Source organism: Mytilus edulis, chromosome 4 (assembly GCF_963676685.1).
Source record: "Mytilus edulis chromosome 4, xbMytEdul2.2, whole genome shotgun sequence".
NCBI classification, from domain to species: domain Eukaryota; kingdom Metazoa; phylum Mollusca; class Bivalvia; order Mytilida; family Mytilidae; genus Mytilus; species Mytilus edulis.
Window position 1 is genome coordinate 90,608,399 of NC_092347.1, and position 24,412 is coordinate 90,632,810.

General features: G+C 32.7%; 3 protein-coding genes across 4 annotated transcripts; all 3 read right to left on the minus strand.

Moving 5' to 3' along the window:
• Positions 1 to 1,470: 1,470 nt before the first annotated feature.
• Positions 1,471 to 5,270, minus strand: LOC139520986 (uncharacterized). Its single transcript, XM_071314106.1, has one exon. The coding sequence runs from the start codon at positions 3,525 to 3,527 to the stop codon at positions 1,842 to 1,844; it is 1,686 nt and encodes a 561-aa protein (XP_071170207.1). The 5' UTR covers positions 3,528 to 5,270; the 3' UTR covers positions 1,471 to 1,841.
• Positions 5,271 to 9,011: 3,741 nt separating this feature from the next.
• On the minus strand, positions 9,012 to 14,211 carry LOC139520987 (complement C1q-like protein 4). Of its 2 annotated transcripts, none has more exons than XM_071314108.1 (3): positions 14,026 to 14,211; positions 9,996 to 10,079; positions 9,012 to 9,425 (listed from the first exon to the last, which is right to left on the minus strand). In XM_071314108.1, the coding sequence occupies exons 1-3, from the start codon at positions 14,168 to 14,170 to the stop codon at positions 9,031 to 9,033; spliced, it is 624 nt and encodes a 207-aa protein (XP_071170209.1). In that variant the 5' UTR covers positions 14,171 to 14,211; the 3' UTR covers positions 9,012 to 9,030. The 2 variants fall into 2 exon arrangements, with proteins under 2 accessions (XP_071170209.1, XP_071170208.1); XM_071314107.1 differs by having other exon boundaries at positions 9,012 to 9,428.
• Positions 14,212 to 17,788: 3,577 nt separating this feature from the next.
• LOC139520988 (E3 ubiquitin-protein ligase TM129-like) lies at positions 17,789 to 24,202 on the minus strand. The gene is made up of 4 exons (XM_071314109.1): positions 23,894 to 24,202; positions 21,239 to 21,713; positions 20,345 to 20,504; positions 17,789 to 18,057 (listed from the first exon to the last, which is right to left on the minus strand). The coding sequence occupies exons 1-4, from the start codon at positions 24,111 to 24,113 to the stop codon at positions 17,806 to 17,808; spliced, it is 1,107 nt and encodes a 368-aa protein (XP_071170210.1). The 5' UTR covers positions 24,114 to 24,202; the 3' UTR covers positions 17,789 to 17,805.
• Between the last annotated feature and the right edge of the window lie 210 nt (positions 24,203 to 24,412).

Consider the following 24,412-nt stretch of genomic DNA (forward strand, 5'->3'; position numbering starts at 1 on the left):
TTGTTGAATTTTATTATGTCATAATTTTGTCTTGGTATATACATGAAATATTCGTAACTTGACAATAAGCAACCATCAATCTCACGGTTTTTACTTTTTAGCCTATCATGATTTTAATAACAGATTTGGGTACAGATTTATAACGTTCATGTTTCAAACAACATAATGAAACAAGAAATACATCTCGTATTGACATTGAAGCAAAGGGACCTTCCAATAAAATAATTATATATTGACCTTTAATCTTTTTTCTTGTTAAAATATGTATCTCCGCGTTGGGTAGTGTATAAAGAGAGGAAAAGGGAATCTGAAAGGGTATGCAAGTGGTTTTTTACAATACAATACAATACAATATTTTTATTTCAGTCCAAATTAAAGGGCCCATGTTTTTGTTGTAAGATGATTTTATACAGTTTTAAAGGCTTCTTAAATTATATGTCTTATACCTTGGAATAAATCTCCGTAGTAAGAAAATCACTTGGATTATACAAAAGTTTACTTCCTAAAATATACAACAGGACATATTTTTCCAGTCACTTCGCGGTTTACAGCTGTTATATGCCTGTATATTGATTTGAGTTGATCATTAGGAGGAAAGCGTTTACATAAATGGATGTGGGAACACACTGTGACACATATTCTTTTTTATGGAAAAACCAAATTAGTTTTTAAATATATCATCATTAGAAAATTACAGGTATTCAGGTACACAATTTGAATTTCATGATTTAACACACCTGATCATGCGAAAAACACACCTAAAAATCTAATAAATCATAAATAATTCTTAACCGATGAATCTACAATTTTCGTTCATGTAAAAAAAAAAGTGTAGATAATAGTAATTTTGTTTATATGATGAAATGCCTTTACGGTTCAATAGTGTTTCGTGTTATGTAACATAAACTAAAACTAAAAATATACACATGGAGTGTAATGAAATGAGTCCGTCCGAATATTCGAAGTTTAAGACATATAAACAAACTACGTGATATTTATTAAAATAACTGGAAGAAAAAGGAATATAAAGCAGGTAATGCAAACTTAATAACGAGAAACAACAGCGTGAACAAAAACCCAAAAGGATCAATTGAAGTTCGCAAAACCTTTCATAGAAATCTAGTTTAGTAACACAAACCTATGCAACCAATTACCCACGTGAAAGATAAAGCTTTCCTCTCATGTGGCAGTGCTAGTAGTATCGGTTGTGTTTGATGTTTTGAATCAGTAGAGAGCAAGATTTTTCGTTCTCCTACACAATTCGACTGTTTCAAGCAGATTTTGATAATTGTACTTTTTTTCTCACTGCAAAAACTGTTTTATGTCTCCTACATTGATTATGCACTTCTTATGTAACAATTTTGAGAATTCAGTTGAAATAGTGTTATTCCAATTTGTTAAACATTCACTTGTATCGCAACTCACTTAGCGAAATTACTTTTAACATACATAAGAATTAGGATTGTGAAATTATATATATATTAACTTTTTATTATTGTGAAAATATCATATTCATGCCATTTATCATTATTATTCTTATTGTATTTTTTTTCTTCATTTATACATGCAGAAGCAAACACAAAGTTACAAAAGCTACAATAGAAAACAAAAAACCATTATTTTTAAAGTAGATACATAAATGTATAAAAATGTCTTATTTTACAGTCGCTTGTGTTTCAGGTATCAAATGAATAGGCTTTGGTTATAATCACAATTATTATTGTTTTTACAAAATATGTAAGTTACATGAGAGACAGAAATTACGTTTCAGTTTCTGATTAATTTAAACAACCACATTGAAAGACACAGTAATTATCATAAACGGCTAAACTTGAGTTCCGTTATTTCTTTATCAATCTAGTGATGTATATTTGCCCCTTCTGTTTAGCATCAGTCGGAGGGTGACCCGTGCCAATCCACAAACGGTCATAAGAATCTATAGCCATGCTATGCGGATGCAGTATACCCACGTCAAGAGTCGATAAATTCTGGATAAAGAATCCGTTTTTGTCTATGATATGCAAAGAGTGATTATCGATATCACAAATAATTGTTTCACCCCTTTGTGTGCAGCTGACATTCGTTGGTCTAAACGGTTTAAATTTAGAACTAGCTGTGAATCCAGAATATCGGAACTTCACTTCCCCAGTCTCGTCAAATGCTATTACTCGTCCTGTGGATGGGTCGTACTTGTCGATTACAACAATACATTTGTTCGTTTCGTTCACATGGCATCGATATGGCACAGTAAATAGTCGAGTACCTCTCAAATCAAACTCAAATTCGGCCTTGAAAATTCCTTGTGGTGTCAATTTCAGTATTGCTCTTTTGCTATCTGCGTCGACATTTTGACTGTCAGATTCTACTATTCCAACGTATATTTCATGAGTAGATGTAACGTGTACACAAGTTGGTAAAAGCGGCGAGAAAGTTTTGATGTTTTTCAAATCTCCAAGTTTTGTTACAGCTTGCAAGCATTTGTTTTTGAAATCTGTAATGTACAATAAGCTGCCATCCGCTGAAGATGTAAAATCATAAAATGTCACAGTAAATTCGTTGAGTGGAGTTGATGGTCTAGTAAGGTTGACCAGTTGAATTGTTTTGTGTTTCACGCCTCCAATGCAAACATCAGTATCACCACAGGGTGTTATAACAGAAACGGTCTGTAGTTTGGTTGGTCCGGTTTTCTCTATTAACACCAACTGAAAACTTCTCCCTGATTTTCCAGAAGCTGCTATAGAGTAGTGTAGGGATCCTATATCTCTTGCGATGTCATCAGAAGTTTGATCTCCAGTTCTAAATACTATTTGTTCATCAACGGGTAAAGTTGATAAGTATTTTTCCAGTTGCTGTTTTGTGGAAATAAATGTAGTTTGTAATTGTGGAAGTTCTGCTTTATATTGCAGCATGCCGAGTTTGTCTCTGGCCTTGACAAGCTTCGTACTTTCTTTCCCAACTCTCTTCTTTGCTTCTTTAATATGTTTTTCTCTATCTTTGTAAAACTTATCTAAATCGTTGTGTAGGGATTTCATGTTAGCTTTACAACTCAATATTATTTCCTCATACCTCTTTTGAATTTCTCTTTGAATTTCTCTTTTTTCCTCCACCATTTGTTTTTTGTCATCGTAGGATTTGGACGATCCGACTTCTAATGTGATTTTCGATATGAGAGTTTCAATATTGTTTTTAAGAGTCTTATTAAATGATTCAAAACTGTCCAAATTGTGAGTAAGATGTTCCATAATGGAATCGGCCGTGTTGATCCTAACGTTGCAGTTGATACAAAATAAGTCACACTGTTCCTGATTGTTGATAGCAGACGTGATTTTAACTTTCTGCTCCTCCATCACAGACGGACTAAGTTTATCCAGTGGTATAAGAATATGATTCTTACTTATCGAGAATTTTTCGTGAACGTTTTTACAATCACTACATTGTAATTCCAAGCAGTTTAAACATTTCCATGCCACAAGATTTTCCTTTTCACAAACACTACAAAATCGTCTAACTTTCCTCTCAGCCGCCATTATTAAAGGGAATGCATATATTTGACGTTTCTACATTTTAAATACAATAGTCATGTGTCATCTACCCTAAAATCACCAACCGTTTAATTGTAAAGTGATCGAGGATGGTTTTCTTGTTTATTTTATATTTAAGTGACTTTTAACTGTTAAGTGTATATATCTATTCATCCAGTTCACAGGTATATTTAGAAGTTCTAATTTGAGGAAGAATACAACAAACCATGTTTATGCCAGTGCATAATTTACAAACAAAACATGCAAATGCCAGTGCATAATTTACAACCAAACATGCAGACATTACTTTACAAAAAAATACAAAGCACAAAAGAAGATTATGAAATATTATATTTTCTACACCAACGCATGGGATTCATAAATATGCCAATGTGACATTCGGACAATATGTATACTCATTCTAATTTTACTTTTATCTCACGAAATCTTGAATTAATAATCAATGATTCACTGTCAATTATTTAGATACCATAGAAGATCTTCCTAAATGGATTTATATGTGCTGGATGTCAAATGATTAAAAAAATAATAATCCAGAATTTTACCTCAGTTTACATGTTGAATATGGAACACAACTAGACAACATTTTATTTATTTCCCCGACTATGTTACAAAACTTTGAATTTTTCGAAAAACTAAGAATTTTCTTATTCCAGGAATAGATGACTTTAGCCGTATTTGGCACAACCTTTTGGAATTTTGAAAATCAATTTTGGATCCTCAATGCTCTTCAACTTTGTACTTGTTTGGCTTTATAACAATTTGACCTGAGCTCACTGATATGTCTTATGTAGACGAAACGCGCGTCTAGTGTATTAAATTATAATCCTGGTACCTTTGATAACTATTTACACCACTGGGTCTATGCCACTGCTGGTGGACGTTTCGTCCCCGAGGGTATCACAAGACCAGTAGTCAGCACTTCGGTGTTGACATGAATATCAATTATATGGTCATTTTTATAATTTTCCTGTTATAAAACTTTACATTATTCGAAAAACTAAGGATTTTCGTATTCCAGGAATAGATTACCTTAGCCGTATTTGGCACAACTTTTTGGAATTTTGGATACTCAATGCTCTTCAACTTTGTACTTGTTTGGCTTTATAACTATTTTGATCTGAGCGTCACTGATGAGTCTTATGTAGACGAAACGCGCGTCTGACGTATTAAATTAAATCCTGGTACCTTTGATAATTATTTTAATTACTTGTCTTATATTCCTAACCTCTAAACCGTTGTCAGTATATTGATGATGTCAACAGCCGTAACTGATGAGGAGGAATTTCAATCTTTCATAAAATGTATCTCTAACTGTAACTATAACTGTAATATTCAATAAACGTGTTCTGTTAATACGTCAGCGCGGCTCTTATCTATTATTCCTTGACACAACATATGCGATTTAAAAAAGAAGCGAAATCCACAAACCTTCCGTTGACAGTTGTAACGTTTTTTTTTTGTTGGCTTGTACATCATTGATATTAAAATTAATATGTTTGTAGTTGACTAAATGAACAAATAAATATATATGTTACCCCGTTCTACTCTTTCGAATCTTGAACAAGTAGTATTATCTTTGTCCTGTGTTATGGTTTTCCGTAACTTCAGATTTCTAAGACAAGAAGTAATGCTTCTGCACATACCAAACATATTACTTTCTTTTAATTTCAAGTTGTTTCCCGATGAATGTTTTCATTAAAGTTGAGCAAAACTCAACTTATATCAATCATAATATAAGAAACAATACTACATCTCCTTATTAGATAACCATCTGATATCATGGTAGTCTCAGATTATTATATATAGGTCTATATAGGCAATTACCAATTCATATATGATATATCTATCTACTAACTTAGGCTAACGGAAATACAATTAAACAAGGCGATGGGATAATCAAAATATATATACAGTCAACATGCTTCAAAGACATCAAACAACAAATGGTTTAATAGCAACTTTCAATAACATTATATGGCACAAACATCATAGGAATGTTATTATTTTCTTTTTTTGCTGGATGGGAGTGGCTTTTATATCTGCGTAATCAAAGGTTGTTCTATTTGAATAAGAAACGATAAACTGTTAAATGCATGTTAAAGTGTAAGTTTTGGTACACCTATGCATATTGAATAATTATTTAAATCTCACAAATCCGATCAATAGGTCAGCATTCTTTGAAACATGATCTTTTTTCTTTTATATCTATTCAGCATGTTCAGTAAGGACAGAGATTATAGAGGAGTTCGCCATTCTTGTAAATCACTCTCATATTCTCTAATTAACATGATTAACTGGTTTTAATTCATGTAAAGTGGAAAACTGCTATTAAAGCTTTATACACTTTATTTAACTAGTTTTGGTTCTCAAGTTTGCATATGTAGTTAAATTGGTATATTAAATTATCAAAATAAAATTAATTTGACTGCTTCGATAAGACCATGTTTATGTCAATGCATAATTTACAGCCAAAACATGCAGATATTACTTAAAAAAAATACAAACCACAGAAGAAAAATATGAAATATTATATTCGTTACTCCAACGCGTGTAATTCATGAATTCTATTTGAAGACAATCTTTTCCTCAATATTTTCATTTTAGCGGAGAATAGTACAGATGGTGGGACTATGTGTACTCAAATTGGTCCTTGTTTAATTTGTTGGTTACCAGAAAGGAAAATATATAATATAAAAGATGAGTTAATTTCACAATATATTTGTTCTATTCCTAGCCTTTACAACGTTACAGGTGTATTGCGGATGTTTAAAAAGAGCATACATAGAAAAAGAAGACTGGCATTTCGATCCTTCACAAACTTTTTCTCTACCATGCATTAACTTTTTCAGTCAATTCACTTTTAGTATCTCTCATAAAACATGTATGGACAAAACCTGTTATTTCTGGCATCCACAAACCTTCTGTCAGCACCAGTGAGTTAAAATCTCGGAACGATAATCAAAGTTTTTAAGAAAGAACAAAAAGGGTCTCAAAGCACATTTCTTGTAATTCCAAGACTTTGCTTCTTATTCTTCACTTTCAAAGTTATTTGCATGCAGGAATAACAAATGACAGAAATTCTAGATTAGATATTACTCTTTCAGGAAATGCTATCAACAAATGATACTCTCTAAATCAAAAAATGCAAATGAAAACAAATCGTTTTTGTATCGCATCATTATTTTCGCAATTAGTAAAAATATCCATGGCAAAATGGGCTATGGTTTTTTTTGGAAAAAAAAGTTTGTTTCCAGTTTTTGGAGAAAAAAATAATTTGTTTTTGATTCTGAGAAAAAAAAATTGTTTGTTTCACCCTCAGCTGCCACTATATGTAATGCTAAAATTGAAAGAAAAAAATTGTTTTTCGCCGCAGGCGAAAAAAATAATTTGTCCAGAAAAAAATAACCATAGCCCCCCCCCCCCCCCCCCCCCCCCAGAAAATCAAATGGTTGCTGCCTAAGGAACACTTTTCCCCATTCCCTTTGCATTGAAATCAAGCTATCATAAATATTATTGATTAATATTTATTCTTATTTTTACTTAAAAAGTATCATATGTTGGAAGATAATTCACCATGAAGATGAGCATCTGGAGAGAAATGACTTGAATTTGCATTAGACAGTCCATATACAGAGAGAGATGAAAACTTATTGCTTTGCTGAATATTTAATACAAGATATGCTAAAAGAGAAGAAAATAGAAGCTTTTGTTGATAATGTTTTAGCCAAATATGTTGATGAAACAGTGCTTTGTTCCCGTCATCCGTACGGGCTGAAACTCTATCTACCGCAAGACGTACCAACAATGGAGCAGAAGCATTCCACTGGAATTATTATGAACTGTTTTATGCATTTCATCCTTCAATGTTTGGTGGTTTTTTTACAATAAAGTGAAGTTATAAGCATCTACATACATTACATTGGGAAGTACCCATGCAGCAACATTTTCCGTGTTAACTGCTGGTTCCAAGTCCGAATAAAGGAGGAGGGAAGTCATATATCTTCTAATTGGGGCAATCGTATGTTTTATTCATGGCGCAAATGATACAATGTAATTTTAAAACAGGTAGCGCAAACGTAGCATTCGAGATAAAAAGTTGTTGCGCAAAAGGACGCATATTTGGCGCAAACGGATCTCTCCCATTACTTAATAGATTGATAAGAAGCACACAAAATTAAATAGTACTAGAACACACCCGTGATATCGCGGGTCCGTGACTGAATTTAAGTATATAACTATGCGCAAGCCTTATTTTAGTATTAGTATTGTTATCTGATAAAGTCATGCCGATTATAAGATACACAGTTTTCTCTGCTATCAAATCTTTCTGTTTGAACCTGTCGAACTGGAACTTATCAATTATGGTAATATTAATTATTTCGAAAACAAAAGCTCCTGGAATGGAGTATTTTTTAATCAACAGCATTGTCCTATATGAGTTATAAATAAAGTTGAATTCTTTGATTCGCTGTTTTACGTCATGCCCGCTAACAAATTGAAAACTGTATCTATACGCCTTATTTTTAGTCACAGATTTTTAGTATTCGCCGTATTGTTATCTTAGAAAGTCTTACTGATTAAAATACTACAATAGGTAACAATTTGACAATTTAGTAGTGTCAACCCTGTGATTATGACCCGTGTATATAGCATATTAATCCTGAATACACCGTTTGGTGGTGCGCCTGTCGTATGCGGAACGTACAGATAAGGTAATAGGTAACAGGTGAATATACTATTGGTATCGGTATCGGACTTGACCCGGAACTTCTTAATTATTGGCAATATTAATTACGTGGAAAACAAAAGGGCCTGGAGTGGTGTAATTTTTAATCTACACCTTTGTACTATATTAGTTATATATAAAGTTGAATTCTTTGATTCGTCGTTTTTACGTGATGACGGCTGACAAATTGGACCTCGTAATTTTAGTATTATAGATGTAAACAGTTGACACACATCACGATAAAAACATAAATATTTAGTTACTTTACTAAACTATAGACAAATGTCTAGACGTAACTTTATGCTGAGAAAAGGCACCATGCTGTTCTTTTTTTTTATAATGTAAAATAATTCCGAAAACAGACGATCAAAGATCTGCATTAAAACACCGAACTCTTCAAATGAAAAAAAAACTAACACAATAGATATGGGGTTACTCAGCGAAAACCTTGTCATACGCCAGACGATTCTAAGCCGTATTTTTTTTGTAATTCAAGTTGGTAAATTAAGGAGATACATACGTGCTGTCTACAAGTAATGATGGTTTAATTATTGATTTCATTTTTTTTGTTGTTGAATAGATTCACAACTTATCAAAACGGTCTTCTAATTTGTAGCTTACAGTTTGTGTATAAAATCTCTAGATTTTTTTCTTGTTCTGTTTTTAATAATCTGTTTTCATTTGCTCATTAACGTCTACCCAATAATCATATGTCAAGTAACAATTAATTCTAAGACACATTCTAGTTGCATCGAATATTTAAATTGAAATTAGAAACCCTGAAAATGTAGAATAGTCATTTGCATTTAGCTCCTGTGGCGTGGAACCAGTATGTCGGACCCAAACCATATCACCGACATTCAAATAGATAACCACATTCAATGTAGAAGATGAGTAGCCTGGAGCAGGTGCGTGGAGCGAACCCAAATTTTGACCATTCTTGACAATTTCACAATCAATACTCTTAGCGGATCCAGAGTAGATTGTCGTTGAGAATGCGTACAAACCGGAAACGGGCGCTGTAAAATGTCCGTGACTTGAGTCATAACCATTTCCATGATTTTCGTGAATATGTTCAAATTCTATCGTCTGTTGGAGTCCTATCAGCCCACTCTGTTTTCTCCTTGCGTAGAACCCAACGGTACTTTGGCTTCCTTCTATAAGCAAATTATACATTAAGTTTGTTTTACTTCAAGACTATTTCTAAAACACTGCTTCATATCATGATGTTTCGTTAATGTTTAGTAGCTTTAGAATAACAAAGATTTAAAAACCAGATATGCTGTGACAGTCGTAACATTTTTTATTAATAACAATTACAATTTTATTTGCACACTAATATATAGGTTTTATTATACATTAATTTTAAAAGATAAAAAGATAACTGGTCGTTAAAAGCTGAGTTGAGTTTACAATCAAGAAAACAGAGGTCCAATAATTAACTATAGCCAGCGGTGCGTTATTTGCAGGATATGATTTTTTTCGTGTATGTAAATCCAATTTATAATCTAAAATTATTTTATTGTAAACAACTTGAATTGCATACCTCACCGCATTCGGGGTTGTCCCTATGGTTTTATAAACCACATACTCTTTATATTGTTTTTTCATAAACATCTGTTCTCAATAGTGTCTGCTGAAATACATTCATATAATAACATGTCATGTTTGTGATTTTCTTGTTTGTTTTAATAAGCGTTTTCTTCACCAAAATCTCTACTTACCTTTGAGACTTGATTCTAGCAGTCTTTTTCTTTTATCAGTAGCAAGTTCCCTTTTTATGTTCACATTTTCAGCCTCTAAACTTTCTGTAAATTAATCAGATATACATGTCTAAAATAAATGTCAACTATTTAATGGACAACTATTTAAATAGTTTTTCTGACTTTATTAGCTTTATGCTTTTCGGCCCGAATTGGCTAAAACCTGTTAGAAAAAGGGATCTTGTCACTGACATTTGTAATTGCATTGTGCCATTGTCCTATATCCATTCCCCCATGAAAATCTTGTCCCCCAAGAAAAAATGGCATGCTCCTAGTTTTCCTTCCAAAATACATACCCCAATGATGATTGTGGCCATGTCTGGTGAAATTTGGTCCAGTAGTTTCAGATAAGAACATTTTTATCAATGTTAACGACGGACACCAAGTGATGAGAAAAGCTTACTTGGCCCTTTGGACCGGGTGAGCTAAAAATTACCATAGCACAATAACACAATGGAGTGAAAGTAAAAAATATACAATGATAAATAAAAAGAACACTATATCACGCAATGTAGATGAAAAACGAAGTCAGTACTTAGCATTTATACTTCAAGACCATCATCTATTATTTGTGAAGTTAATATGAAATATTTATCAACAAATTAAGGTATTGGCATCTGCCGATGATTTTTTTCTTGTAGAAAAAATGACGAGACGTTCTTTATTAAATTAGCATGTAACCATGGTTCGTTAACTTTCTGCTCAGACACTGGTGATGTTTTATGAAGTCTATGTAACAGCTGCAAGTTCTAGAATACATGATGAGTTGGGAAATGTATATCCCATAAGCAGAAGTAGTTGGTTTATTGCTGCTAAGGAAGGGACAATTCATACAAAATAGAACATCATCAACATATTTGAATGTGAAATTAAAGATCCGGCTTCTTTGATCTTCTTGTTATTGACAAGTGTATGAAGGAACTGGAATTCTTATGAAAATCAGAAGAGGTCATCAAGGATTTGAACAGTTCCCATATAATTTTGAATACTAAAAAAAAATGCACCAAATTTTGAAATGAGGGTTCATTTTGCCTGATTGTCAGATCTTAAGTACCTGTTTTGGTATATCGGGTAACCAGTTCTTTCTTTATATGCCATTAAAGGTATTTTGATTTTTTTTTTATAAAAGACACTATAAAGTGTTGCTTTGACATGCACTGATTGGTACTTTATAATATTTGAACTTAGAACAAAAGAGCTGTGCCTGCTTGAAATTGAGGAATTTAACATAGAAAGTAATAATGGGGCCATGAATTAGTGGTGTAATTCCTAAACTCTAAAGCATACTCATCACTTGTTCTTCTGTGTAGCATGTTTTATCTTCTGTTCACTATTAACAAACTTTGCCCTATGGTATCCAAAAGCAATAAGTTTATAGCGTTTGCTACCAATTTCAATTTCACAATGGAGAAAAGGGGTATAAAGGGTTGCTTGAACATCAATTAAATTTCAGTGATTAAAATTGTCCCGAAATTATTGAGAGTTTTGTTTGATATATGGTTAATACATGTTTGTACCACTACTCTAGTAAACAGTTTCACAGTATTTTCTATAGATCTTTTTTATAATTTAGAACATAATGGAAAATGTACCGTTGTTTGAAGACATTTCACAGCTTCTTTGTCTGTCACGGAATACGGAATACAGACTTTGGTCTTCTATTAGATTAGCACTGTTTTTTTTTTAGCTTTTAAATTGAAACAAAAATTCCTGTATGAAACTCAAGCTGCAAATAGATTATTTTAGCATTCCAGACTTAAAACATTTTTAACGAAAATACGGAAAATGTACATGCATATAAATGGCAGTACAGTTAAGTTGCTTATATAGTGTTTGGGGAATATGGGGATGTGGAGAAAAGTGGCTATTTACACACGCAAAGCCAACCCTTTTTTGGGAAGAATAGGAAGGTTTCAAAATTAAAATTTCCCCACTGAAAAAAAGACGCAAGTGGTTACCCAAGGGGAAATTGGGGAAACAAAAGGGGGGATTGCTACATAACACCGGTATATTTGCAAAGGTATATTACTCAATTAATCATTAAAGTGAATTTTCAGTTTCCTAACTTCAGCAAAACACTTCAAAATAAAGCAAAACCCATACCGAATGGTGAGCTTTTAAAGCGACAATTAATGGGAACAAACTGCCCCTCTACTTGCCGACTTGTTTCTTTATTATTATGAGGCTGACTTCATGCAGGAACTTCTTAGGAAGAAAGATAAGAAGTTAGCAATATCCTTTAACTGTACTTTCCGCTATATAGATGGTGTTCTTTCACTAAATAATTCAAAATTTGGTGACTATGTGGAACGAATCTATCCCATCGAACTAGAGATAAAGGATACTACAGATGTAGTTAAGTCGGACTCATATCTTTACTTACATCTAGAAATTGACAATGAGGGTCGGTTGAAAACAAAATTTTACGACAAAAGAGATGATTTCAGCTTTCCAATTGTGAACTTTCCATTTTTAAGTAGCAACATTCCAGCAGCACCTGCATACGGAGTATATATCTCCCAATTGATACGATATTCCCGTGCTTGTATTTCCTATCATGATTTTCTTGATAGAGGGTTGCTGCTCACAAGGAAGCTATAAAACCAAGAGTTCCAAATGGTGAAGTTGAAATGATCCCTTAGTACATTTTATGGACGCCATCACGAGTTGGTTGACCGTTATGGAATAACCGTTTGACAAATTATATCGGATATGTTCCTTACGTAGTAACTACAATCCCCTTCCCTTTCATGAATGTGACCTACCGAATTAGACTATTTACCGGATTTGTTATCACATAAGCAACACGACGGGTGCCAAAGTGGAGCACTTGAGATCACCCCTAATTTTTTGGTGGGGTTCATGTTGTTTATTCTTCAGTTTTCTATGTTGTGTCATGTGTGCTGTTGTTTGTTTGTCTTTTTCATTTTAAGCCATGGCTTTGTCCGTTTGTTTTAGATTTATGAGTTTGACTGTCCCTTTGCTACTTTCGTCCCTCTTTTACTGAATAACAGGCTCCCGATTTTGGGACAGGCACAGACATTGTGTCAGTGGTTAAACATGTTTGCGGGCACCCAACCTTCCCTTTGATGTGACAACATAAGAAACAAGAATGTTCCATAGTACACGGATCATCCACTCGCATTATAATTTTTAATGTTCAATGGACTGTGAAATTGGGGTAAAAAAATGTAATTTGAAATTCAATTGGAAAGAGCATACCATAGGGAACATGTGTACTAAGTTTAAATTTGATTGGACTTCTACTTCTACAAAATCTACCTGGAACAAAACTTTAACCTGAAGCGGGACAGGCGGATGGACGAACGAACGAACGGACGAACAAAGGGACGAATGGACGCACACACCAGAAAATATAATGCCCTTTACTATCGTAGGTGGGTCATAAAAATGGCCAAATCGATACAAAGCACAAAACAATACACAAAAACACAAAAGACACCAAGTACAGAGCTGAGAGTTCTTGCAGTTACTGAAAGCTAGTTAAAAATCAACAGCTAGAAACAAAAATAATGAATTTTAAGACTAAAATTTCAATCAGAACATATCTAACATACATGACATACAAGGGATTTAACTGTACATATAAAAAAGAAGATGTGGTATGATTACCAATGAGACAACTCTCCACAAGAGACCAAATGACACAGAAACTAACGCGACTATTAACAGTCTGAGAAAAACATGACCTTCTCCTAATCTGTTCAAGCAAAACTCAAAAGCTTCTTTAAATTAGCAATAATTTAATATGCTTTAGGCTTTGTCTTACTCTTTGTTCAGGCTGTTGTCTCTTTGTACTGAGACTACTATAACACAGTAGTTATAGTAGTCTCAGCTTTGTAACATTCCCCATTTCCATTCTCTATATTATACTGACTATAATGAAAGTTTAGAAGCAACTATTTTGATTATCGCAAAAGTTATGCTATAACATATCAACTATTCATTCACTGGTAAGAAACATATTTACCATATTTAGAATGAAGATCTTGAAAATCACGGGCTAAATTGTCCAGTTTTTTCATAATGAAGTTCAACTTAGGTGTCCTGGAAAACTCTCCATTTATGGTTTCAACGAAATAGCACACTGTTAAAATAATCCAGAAATACTGCATAGTTGTTCAGGTCTGATTTCTAATATGCACTGATCTGGGTTATTCTTATCACTTCTTAGGAATAGTTATTTATTATCTATTTGCTTCTAAATTGGCAAATGACTTGACATTATTCTGTAGACTTGAGGGATCTATCTTTGAAGACCATATGTTGACCTCTAAATGTTTTGTTATCATTGAAATCATTGAGTGGTAGTCTCATTGAAGTATAACCCATATGTAATTTATTTCATTGGATGGAAATGTGCACATGGAAAAGCCTTTAAAATAATTTGTCGCAACACAGAATGAAATTTAAGATTTGTGAAGATCGTCAATCATACATCAACTCAACTATACAAACAACCACATGATGGTACCAAAAACTTAAAAATATAAAATACATTTGTTGTCTGTTTTGCCTCGTGTTTTGTCCCGCGAAAGTATATACTAATACAAATAATCATAGGTGTAATACTGAATGTTCCTTCGGCACTTATTAAAACTACTAAGATTTAATGAGTGTGAGTGTTCTATTATGAAAGTTTCATTTCCTATAGTGTATAAACTCAGTGCCAAGGGCGTTGACACATTAAAGTCATATGAAACCTCAAATTAAAAAAAAAATATGCATCTGTTTTTTATAACTAAATGGATAGTTTTCATTATAAAACTTTTGTACATATACTTTTTTCTGAGGAAAATTCTTTAATTTGTCCACATTTAGAAGAAGTTTACTTATTTTTAATTGCTTGCTTCCAGGAAGCAATTCGCCGACATATTTTCCGTATGCATAGTGACCTGAGCGTAACCCTCCTCGTAAAAATCCGGTGATCGCATTACGCATGAATCTCTCATTAAAATAAACAATTATCTGATTGTACATGTTAAGCACGTGCTCAATACCCATGCTTTTTGTTATTTATTTACTATAAGGTGACAATCGGTAAACTTCGGCTTCAAAACACGGCATTTAATGAGCAGCCATATTTGTTAAATCATAACAGACAGAGAGAAAAAAATTGACGATTATACGATATATTTGCGTAAATAATGATAAAATCGTGCACAGAGGACTTATTTTGTGATATATACATGCATTGGTTCAAGAATTGGAAAAACATTATTTTTCACCACTCACTCGTTTCATATGACTTTAACACATTTCCCTTTTTGAGGATATGATCATATCAAAAATCTAAATACATGTTTAGATTCAGCATATCAAAGAATCCCAAGGATTCAATATTTCTTTTATATCAAACAAAGTTTAATTTTGGACCAATTCAAAACTGGCCCCATAAGTAAAAATCTTTTTAATACATGTTTAGATTCAGCATATCAAGGAACCCCAAGGATTCAATTTTTGTTGAAATGAAACAAAGTTTAATTTAGGACCCTGATTTGTACCAACTTGAAAACTGGGCACATAATCAAAAATCTAAATACATGTTTAGATTCAGCATATCAAAGAACCCCAATTATTCAATTTTTGATGAAATCAAACAAAATTTAATTTTGGGCCCCTAATTCCTAAACTGTTGGGACAAAAACTCCCAATATCAATCCGAACCTTCCTTTTATGGTCATAAACCTTGTGTTTAAATTTCATAGATTTTTATTTACTTATACCAAAGTTATGGTGCAAAAACCAAGAAAAATGCTTAGACATTCTATTATTTGGGCCCCTTTTTGGCCCCTAATTCCTAAACTGTTGAGACCAAAAACTCTTAAAATCAATCCCAACCTTCCTTTTGTGGTCATAAACCTTGTGTTCAAATTTCATAGATTTCTATTTACTTAACCTAAAGTTATAGTGCAAAAACCAATGTGTCTTCAGACGATGACGACGACAACGCCATTGTCATACCAATATACGACCGCAAATTTTTTTTGTGGTCGTATAAAAAATGAATTCAAGAGATAGAATGCATACAGATGTAACTTTGCTCACATTATCCCGAGTTTAAAACTAAAGTTAAGTTCTATAAGAAAAGTTTACATTTTAAGGAAGAAGTAACAGATGCCTTATGTTTTGTTTAGGAATGTTCTGTACTCTGATACTTCTATATATAATCAGCTAGAGTCCGTCTTAGTCTTCAATCTGAAAATTGACATAATTTTCATTGTCGTTGGCATGCATCACCTTACAACCAGTATTTACACCAACTATACTTGATCTATTGTTTTAAGTATCTGACAAATAGACCAAACCACAAAAACTACACATTATAATTTATTCAATGAAACATTAAGTTGAGGTCAAGGTTAGATGAAATCGGGGATGAAATCTGCAAGAGGGACATGTACCCTTTACAATCATTCAATACACCAAACATTGTTGACATATTGCTTATATATAGCTTCTGAGATACTGACATGACCACATAACTTTAAAGGAAACTTTGTAAAATATGGTATCTGCATACAAGGTATGAAGCATCAAGGTCTTCTACCTTCTAAAATATCGAAATAGTTTATACAATTGCCGCCAGTTTGTAATACCTATGCCTCACATTCTGCATTTTTGTTGCAGGCATGACAAACATTACATCATTTAGTGTGCAAATATGGATTCATTTTAAAATTTAAAATAGAATTTTAGCATTGCTTTTTTGGCCTCATAAGAGCATCAGAAACTAAAATAATTTATTCATATATAAATATATGATTTTAAATGAAAGACCCATTTCTTACCCGAAATAAGAATAATCACAGGTACAAATGTCATTCATGAACTATTTCCATGTATGAAATATGCCCATCTACATGTGTGAATGCATTTTGATAAATTTTTACTACAAGATACTAATAAATACACAACTGCCACCTTAAAGATAAATTTATGAATAACTTTATTGTATATGATTGATTAATTGATGTTTTCTTAATGTCCAGTTACAAGTATTTCATACAAGTTTAAGATGAATATTGTATTTGAATACTTGCAGCTATTTTACTTTTAGAAAGTTAAACAAGAATGCACAATACTACAAATATCAGCATATCTTAATCAGAATTCAAAGTACAAGTATCAGAAAAGCAGAAATAAGTTATCATGACAACCTACCATGGTCATGTTGCAGACTAAATATGAAGTTGTTTTTGGTCAGCAGTGCCTATTTAAAACAATTTGAACATTTGTTGGAGGAACTGACTGAAGGAAAGGTCATTTGAAAATAACCTCCATTGTTGTGTGGGGTGCACAATATTTATTATTACCTGCTTGTTTCTTATTTGTAATAAACCAAGTGTTGCATGTTAAAAAATAAACATATAGGCTTACTAAATTTTTCTTAAAACGAACTACTTGCTGGGACTGAGATGCAAATGACTTCCCATGTTTAATTGTTACACCATGTAAGTGTGCCCTAAATCTTTTGTTAGAATTAGAACATAGCTTGAAGATAATAACACATTTTCCAAATAACAAATACCAAAACTGAAATGTTGATTATTTACAAAGAAAAAAGTTTTAAAAAGTACTGATTAAATCTGTTTTCAGAATTCTTGAATGATCCTAAATGATCATTCTTTTCCCAGTAAAGAGGGGTTTCAAGTGACACGTATCATGTCAAGTGAAATTTGAACAAGCTTTTTCCTACACAATGTTTTGGATGCAATTTTTGAAACACAAACTTTTAATATTTTAACATTTATTTAACAATTTTACAGACATCTAAAACACAAAATGTTGCTCTGCATGTAGGACAGGGAGATTTTCCACTCATCCATATTTCAGGTCTTTGTTGATTCTGACGACTTGCAAACCATTTACCCATACATTCTAAACACCACATAGGTCGACAAAAGCACTGGACACAATTTCCAGCTTCTGGATCATCACATAATTTTACAAGCTTCACGTCAGATTCTTTCTGCATACATCCAATACAATTATCACAATCCTGAAAAGATGACACATACAGACGTCTTAAAAACATAAGTTAACATTAAAGATAATGATAAAGATCTTTTTGAAGTTTGAAAACAATTAGGGCATGCTGAAAATATAAACTAAATATATAAAAATAAATATAACATTGCTGTTGAAAATGATTCATAAAATACATGTCATTCATTGACATTTGTAAAGAATGTATATAACATTAATTGGTACATATAATAATTGAAAAATTTAAGTTTGAAATATTCAAGTTATCAAATATAATTGAATTCTGTGACTTTGCCCTGTTCCTTTTAACTCCAAACAGCCCCTGACCCAATGTTTTAAGACACTAATTCATAACTTTCCTCATGAAAACATCTTTGAATTTTAACTTTTTTAACATTATCGACTTCTTGCACAGAAACAACTGAAAATGGTATTTTACATCAATAAAGAACTACAACTGCTGACAAAAATATGGCAAAATTGAAATTGGCAATATTGAACTTCACATCAATTTTGTCAGTAGAAAACAACATATTTAAATTTAAAAAGAATTGGTAGAACAGTTTTCAAGTTATTGCACAAAAAACTCTTTCTCCATATTGTCAGGTAAGCATTTCAATCCATATGTGTTTATCATTTTTTTTTATAATATTTACATTGTACCCTATAGAGTACAGATTAAGGTGGAGGTTAATTACTAGGCTCACATTATACCTACATAGACTGCGTGCATAAGTTGACACTATTTTAATATCTGTTTACAATTTAATTTATTGAATATAAGTCTTTTTGAGGTAGAAGGATTTTCAATTGAAACTAATTCTGCTTTCTTATAGTTCAAAAGATGTATTTTGTAATGATATGTTCACACATATGCCAAAGGAACAAGCATAAAGCTGCATTACAATTTATGACTAAAATTAGCAAAGACCCATCAAAACAACATTTGATACAAAAATTTAACAATACTTTTAGATATTTGGATGATATATTGGCTCTAAATAATGACGACTTCAGTATGTATACTAAAGAAATTTATCCTGTAGAACTTACTTTAAATAAAGCTAATGATAACAATGACCACTGCCCTTTCCTCGATCTTGATATCTATATCATAAACGGGAAGCTTAATACAAAAATTTATGATAAAAGAGATGATTTTTCATTTCCTATTGTTAATTATCCATTTTTAGATGGTGACGTTCCCTTGTCACCATCTTATGGTGTTTATATATCTCAACTTGTACGATTCGCTCGTGTATGTAACAATGTATTAGATTTTAGCGAGAGAAATTTATGTATTACTGAAAAATTATTACACCAGGGTTTTCGATATCACAAACTGGTCAAAACATTTACTAAATTTTATCAACGGTATAAGGAAATAATTCGTAAATATAACTCAACATGCAGACATCTTATACGTTCAGGTATTTCACATCCAAAATTTTATGGAAATATTCTTTATAAAGCACAAAAATGTCAGTATTCTCCTCAGAAACTAACAAAACCTTTAAATAGACTTATTAAAAGGGGATATAGTTACGATACTGTTGTCAGGTCATTAAAGATTGCATATTTTGGCTTTAACATTGATTCACTGATAGGGTCTTTGCATCGGAACTAAACACATTTATTTCTAAAAAAACAGTTGTTGGCATGACACGGGTTATGTTCTTCTCATATATTTTATGATAGTATGATACTAAACCCCTAACGGGAGGAATTGTACCTGATATTCATATGATGAAGACATAACCTTTCAATCAGTTTAATTGAGGTCTGGAGCTGGCATGTCAGTTAACTGCTAGTAGTCTGTTGTTATTTATGTATTATTGTCATTTTATTTATTTTCTTTTGTTACATCTTTTGACATCAGACTCGGACTTCTCTTGAACTGAATTTTAATGTACGTATTGTTATTCTTTTACTTTTCTACATTGGCTAGAGGTATAGGGGGAGGGTTGAGATCTCATAAACATGTTTAACCCCGCCGCAATTTTGCGCCTGTCCCAAGTCAGGAGCCTCTGGCCTTTGTTAGTCTTGTATGATTTTAAATTTTTGTTTCTTGTGTATAATTCGGAGTTTAGTATGACGTCCATTATCACTGTACTATTATGCATATTTTAGGGGCCAGCTGAAGGACACCTACGGGTGCGGGAATTCTCGCTACATTGAAGACCCATTGGTTGCCTTCGGCTGTTGTTTGCTCTATGGTCGGGTGGTTGTCGCTTTGACATATTCACCATTTCCTTTCTCAATTTTATTATACTGTTATTTTTATTCTTAGAAATACCTACCATATTTAAAGGCAAACGAAAGTCATGATTGAGATTCACTTGTTCATGGAATGCTTCCAAAAACTGGTCACTTAAAGATTGCTTTATTACAATGTTCCTAGCATTTCTAATTGGCCCTGACAGCTTTTCTTTTAAATCTCTGTATTCCAATGAATTTAGTCTGCAAAGTGAAGAGATGTATAATGTCATATGTAACTTATCAAAAGTGTAAGAAGGACCAACTTTCAAGATTGAATCATTAAATTCTAAAAATAATATATGATTCTTAAATTATATGTGGGAAATTTTCAGTTTTATTTCTGTGTAAAATTATACTTTTATGCAATGATTCCCTTAACAACTTTAAAGTCTAACTGCATGCAGCAAATGTATATCTTACTGGTTTCTTTTTCTCCTTGTTATATTGTTGTATAAATTTACAAAATGTGTACTATTGTGTTGAAGGCTGTACTCTGACCTATAATTACTCACTATTTATACATTGTGACTTGAATGGAGGGTTTCGCATTGGCACTCATACCACATCTTCTCATTTATTTTTAAAAAAATCATGAGTTTCCATTCCACTCAAATGAGTGCTAAGGGATGAAGGGCCATCTAGCATTTGCAACGAGCTGGGACTTTTTTTTCTGCTGAATGTCTTGCTGTGACTCAGATTACAATCAACAAAAAGATGTTCTTTGTCTGGTGTTTTATTATGTACTTTTTCCATTGAAAAACTCAACTGTAGTTTTTTATACTTATAATTTTGAATTGTAAATTAACTTAACTATTTCAGTGACTTGCCTGATTTGACATGGTTCAAATTTTTTGTTGTTGTTACTAACTACAGTACTTGATTTGCCTGATTTAAAATGGTTTAACTTTCTAATCGATATTAACTACTTGACTTGCCTGATTTGAAATGGTGTAACTTTCTTGTTGATACTAACTACTGAGATATTTAAATACTGCACTGATGTCATACTTTCATAGGAAAGAGAGTGTTCCTCTGATTTGGATAAAGTTAGATGAATATCATTTTGATGCGTTATATTTAAAAAATATGTGGATGTTTTCATAACCCATGAGTCTGTGACAATGACTCTTCTTCCATGTGGGCCGGATGTAAATTTGTCAAAACGGCGGAACTCAACATTTATAGAGGATGCCACTGCTCTCCAACTTCCAGCATTATTAGTAAGATAACTAAGTTCTTTAGCAATCGGATGTCTGGACCAATTGTCTGTAGACCAGTAAAACACAACAGCTGATGCAATTATAATAATAAAGAGGCTAATTGTCAAATATATCTGCCAATACCATGCAAAGTAAGGAAACCAATAAAGATGTTGAAGAGGCGAGACATATCTCAGTCCTAGAAAATAACCTGAAATGAAAAAAAAATTGTGCCACTTTAATTTATACTATAATATGTATACTTTAATCTAATCAATAAAACACATTGCAAACAAGACTTATAACCATGATAACCCTGCCTTTAACCTTTTGTTTATAATATTGATTACTAATAATTTTTTATCAAGGTTAAAATGGTGTTGTGTATTACAAATGTTAAAATAAAAATGAGAATGGAAATGGGGAATGTGTCAAAGAGACAACAACCCGACCAAATAAAAAACAACAGCAGAGGGTCACCAATAGGTCTTCAATGTAGCGAGAAATTCCCACACCCGGAGGCGTCCTTCAGCTGGCCCCTAAACAAATATATACTAGTCCAGTGATAATGAACGCCATACTAATTTCCTAATTGTACACAAGAAACTAAAATTAAAATAATACAAGACTAACAAAGGCCAGAGGCTCCTGACTTGGGACAGGCGCAAAAATGCGGCGGGGTTAAACATGTTTGTGAGATCTCAACCCTCCCCCTATACCTCTAACCAATGTAGAAAAGTAAACGCATAACAATACGCAGATTAAAATTCAGTTCAAGAGAAGTCCGAGTCTGATGTCAGAAGATGTAACCAAAGAAAATAAACAAAATGACAATAATACATAAATAACAACAGAATACTAGTAGTTAACTGACATGCCAGCTCCAGACTTCAATTAAACTGACTGAAAGATTATGATTTCATCATATGAACATCAGGCACAATCCTTCCCGTAAAGTCTATTAATATAACAATAAAAATTCTAAATATAAGAGACTTGGAATTTTGTACATTTATACTAGTCCAAATAATTATGACGTCTGGCAAGGCTATTTTTTTTCTTTTTGGGAAGTCGTCCCAGAAAATAAATAAAATAGCCTTGCCAGACGTCATAATTATTTGAACTACATTTATACCAGACACCTAAACGTTAACATTGCTGACAGCAATACAATTGATTGTTTCATTGCATTAAAGAGAAAATAAGGATTTTATTGCAAATCAAGCCAAGGTATTTACAGAAAATCCAGACATTATCACTTTTAACATGTTTAATACATAAATTGATTTGTCTCTATAACATTTCAAACAGACTGCTCACTTTATTTTTTGAACATGTTGTGCTTATGTTTATGGTTACCAAAATAATCCTAAACAACCAATAAAAAATACCTCCACTGAATTACTTAAGTTGAGCACACCATAATGGTGTACTTGAATTGGTACAAGTTTGTACTTGTTTTAAGGAATTCACTGCTAGCACTGCATGCAGTAATTCCCTATTTTATCAAATACAAAACTGTCAAATATAGGAGTACAAGAGGAAGGGCTGTGGTTTTTCTATAACATCTCCAAATATTTAGCTAGACATAAATAAAATCTCAGGTTCAGTACTGAAACAAAAAAAGGGTACATGATCCTGAATAAAACCCTAGCTATATATATATTGATACAAATAAAATCTATGATATGTCTCTTGATAAAACCAGTTAAGATGTACCCATCACCTCAGTGGCAGCTCAAGGGGGGGGGGGGGGGGGGGGGGGTTAGGGCAATCTAATTAAAAACCGATCTCTCATCGCTTCTGTTTCTGATATGTCGCGTGGGAGATCTAACGACACCGGCTTTGAGGTCACATGTGAGTGAACTAAAAGTCATGAATTTATAAAGATATGCAAATGAGTTGACGACCTATTAATAAGCCAATCAAAAAAGTTTATGAATTATTATGACTGACGATTTCGTCGTAAATAAAATGAGTTAAATCCCTTTGCCTTACGTTAAACTTCCAAGATCGTGGAAGACTCAATTTCATTGGTCGAAAAAGACACACCTACGAGGTCACTCACATGTGACCTCAAAGCGGGTTTCGTTAGATCTCCCACGCGACATATCAGAAACAAGAGCGATGAGAGATCGGTTTTTAATTAGATTGGGGTTAGGGGTTCACCGGGGTCGGTGTTGGAACCTCCTTTTATTTTGACATTAATTAATATCAATACCCCTATGGGCCTTTAATTGGAAAAAAAGAAAAATATAATATATATCTTATCTTATCTAACTTATCTGGTCCGTTATGGTTTGGAACCCTTCCCCTTTTTTCTTAAAATAAATGGCTGGATCCGACCCTGCACATATAAGTGAATGAAAAGCAACACTTGTATATGGTTACCTAATGGAAAACATGAATGAATCAACAGTGTCGCAGCTGTTCTTTTTATGTGAAAGTAGATAAAACCAAGTTCTTCACTCCCAAGGAAACTTGCCAACATATTTTGAACTGTCAAACCGGCAGCCACAAATTCAGTAGGTGGTGCTATCATTACCAGACTAAAAAATGTATATCCGAGTGTATAAATAGCAAAAAGTGTCGATTCTTCGTTTGACGACATTTTAGTAATAATAGTTTGGCAATCGATCGTCTACTTTCAATTTACACAGAATTTTACATGTGGAGGTACTTTTGCTATAAATATAACTAATGACCGAAAAGATGTTTGACTCTAGCAAATCACTGTTAACAGCCACTTTTAAATCTCAAATACTAGCCGATGAAATTGTGAAACAATTTTAAATTTCACAGAACATTTGTATCACTTCTATCCTTTGTAAAAGACACATACATGTATTTATAGAGAAATTAATGTTTTGATTCGAGATTAAACTGTCAAGAAATGGTTGTCCTCCCCTA

Coding starts and splice junctions, on each gene's coding strand:
- LOC139520988 (XM_071314109.1), bottom strand. CDS start 24,113: ATGTCGTCAAACGAAGAATCGACACTTTTTGCTATTTATACACTCGGA. Junction 20,505..21,238: donor GTTACACCATTTCAAATCAG/GCAAGTCAAGTA, acceptor TTCACTTTGCAG/ACTAAATTCATTGGAATACA. Junction 18,058..20,344: donor TTCGTTTGCCTTTAAATATG/GTAGGTATTTCT, acceptor TCATCTTTTCAG/GATTGTGATAATTGTATTGG.
- LOC139520986 (XM_071314106.1), bottom strand. CDS start 3,527: ATGGCGGCTGAGAGGAAAGTTAGACGATTTTGTAGTGTTTGTGAAAAG.
- LOC139520987 (XM_071314107.1), bottom strand. CDS start 14,170: ATGCAGTATTTCTGGATTATTTTAACAGTGTGCTATTTCGTTGAAACC. Junction 10,080..14,025: donor AGATCTTCATTCTAAATATG/GTAAATATGTTT, acceptor ATTAATTTACAG/AAAGTTTAGAGGCTGAAAAT. Junction 9,429..9,995: donor GCTAGAATCAAGTCTCAAAG/GTAAGTAGAGAT, acceptor ATTTGCTTATAG/AAGGAAGCCAAAGTACCGTT.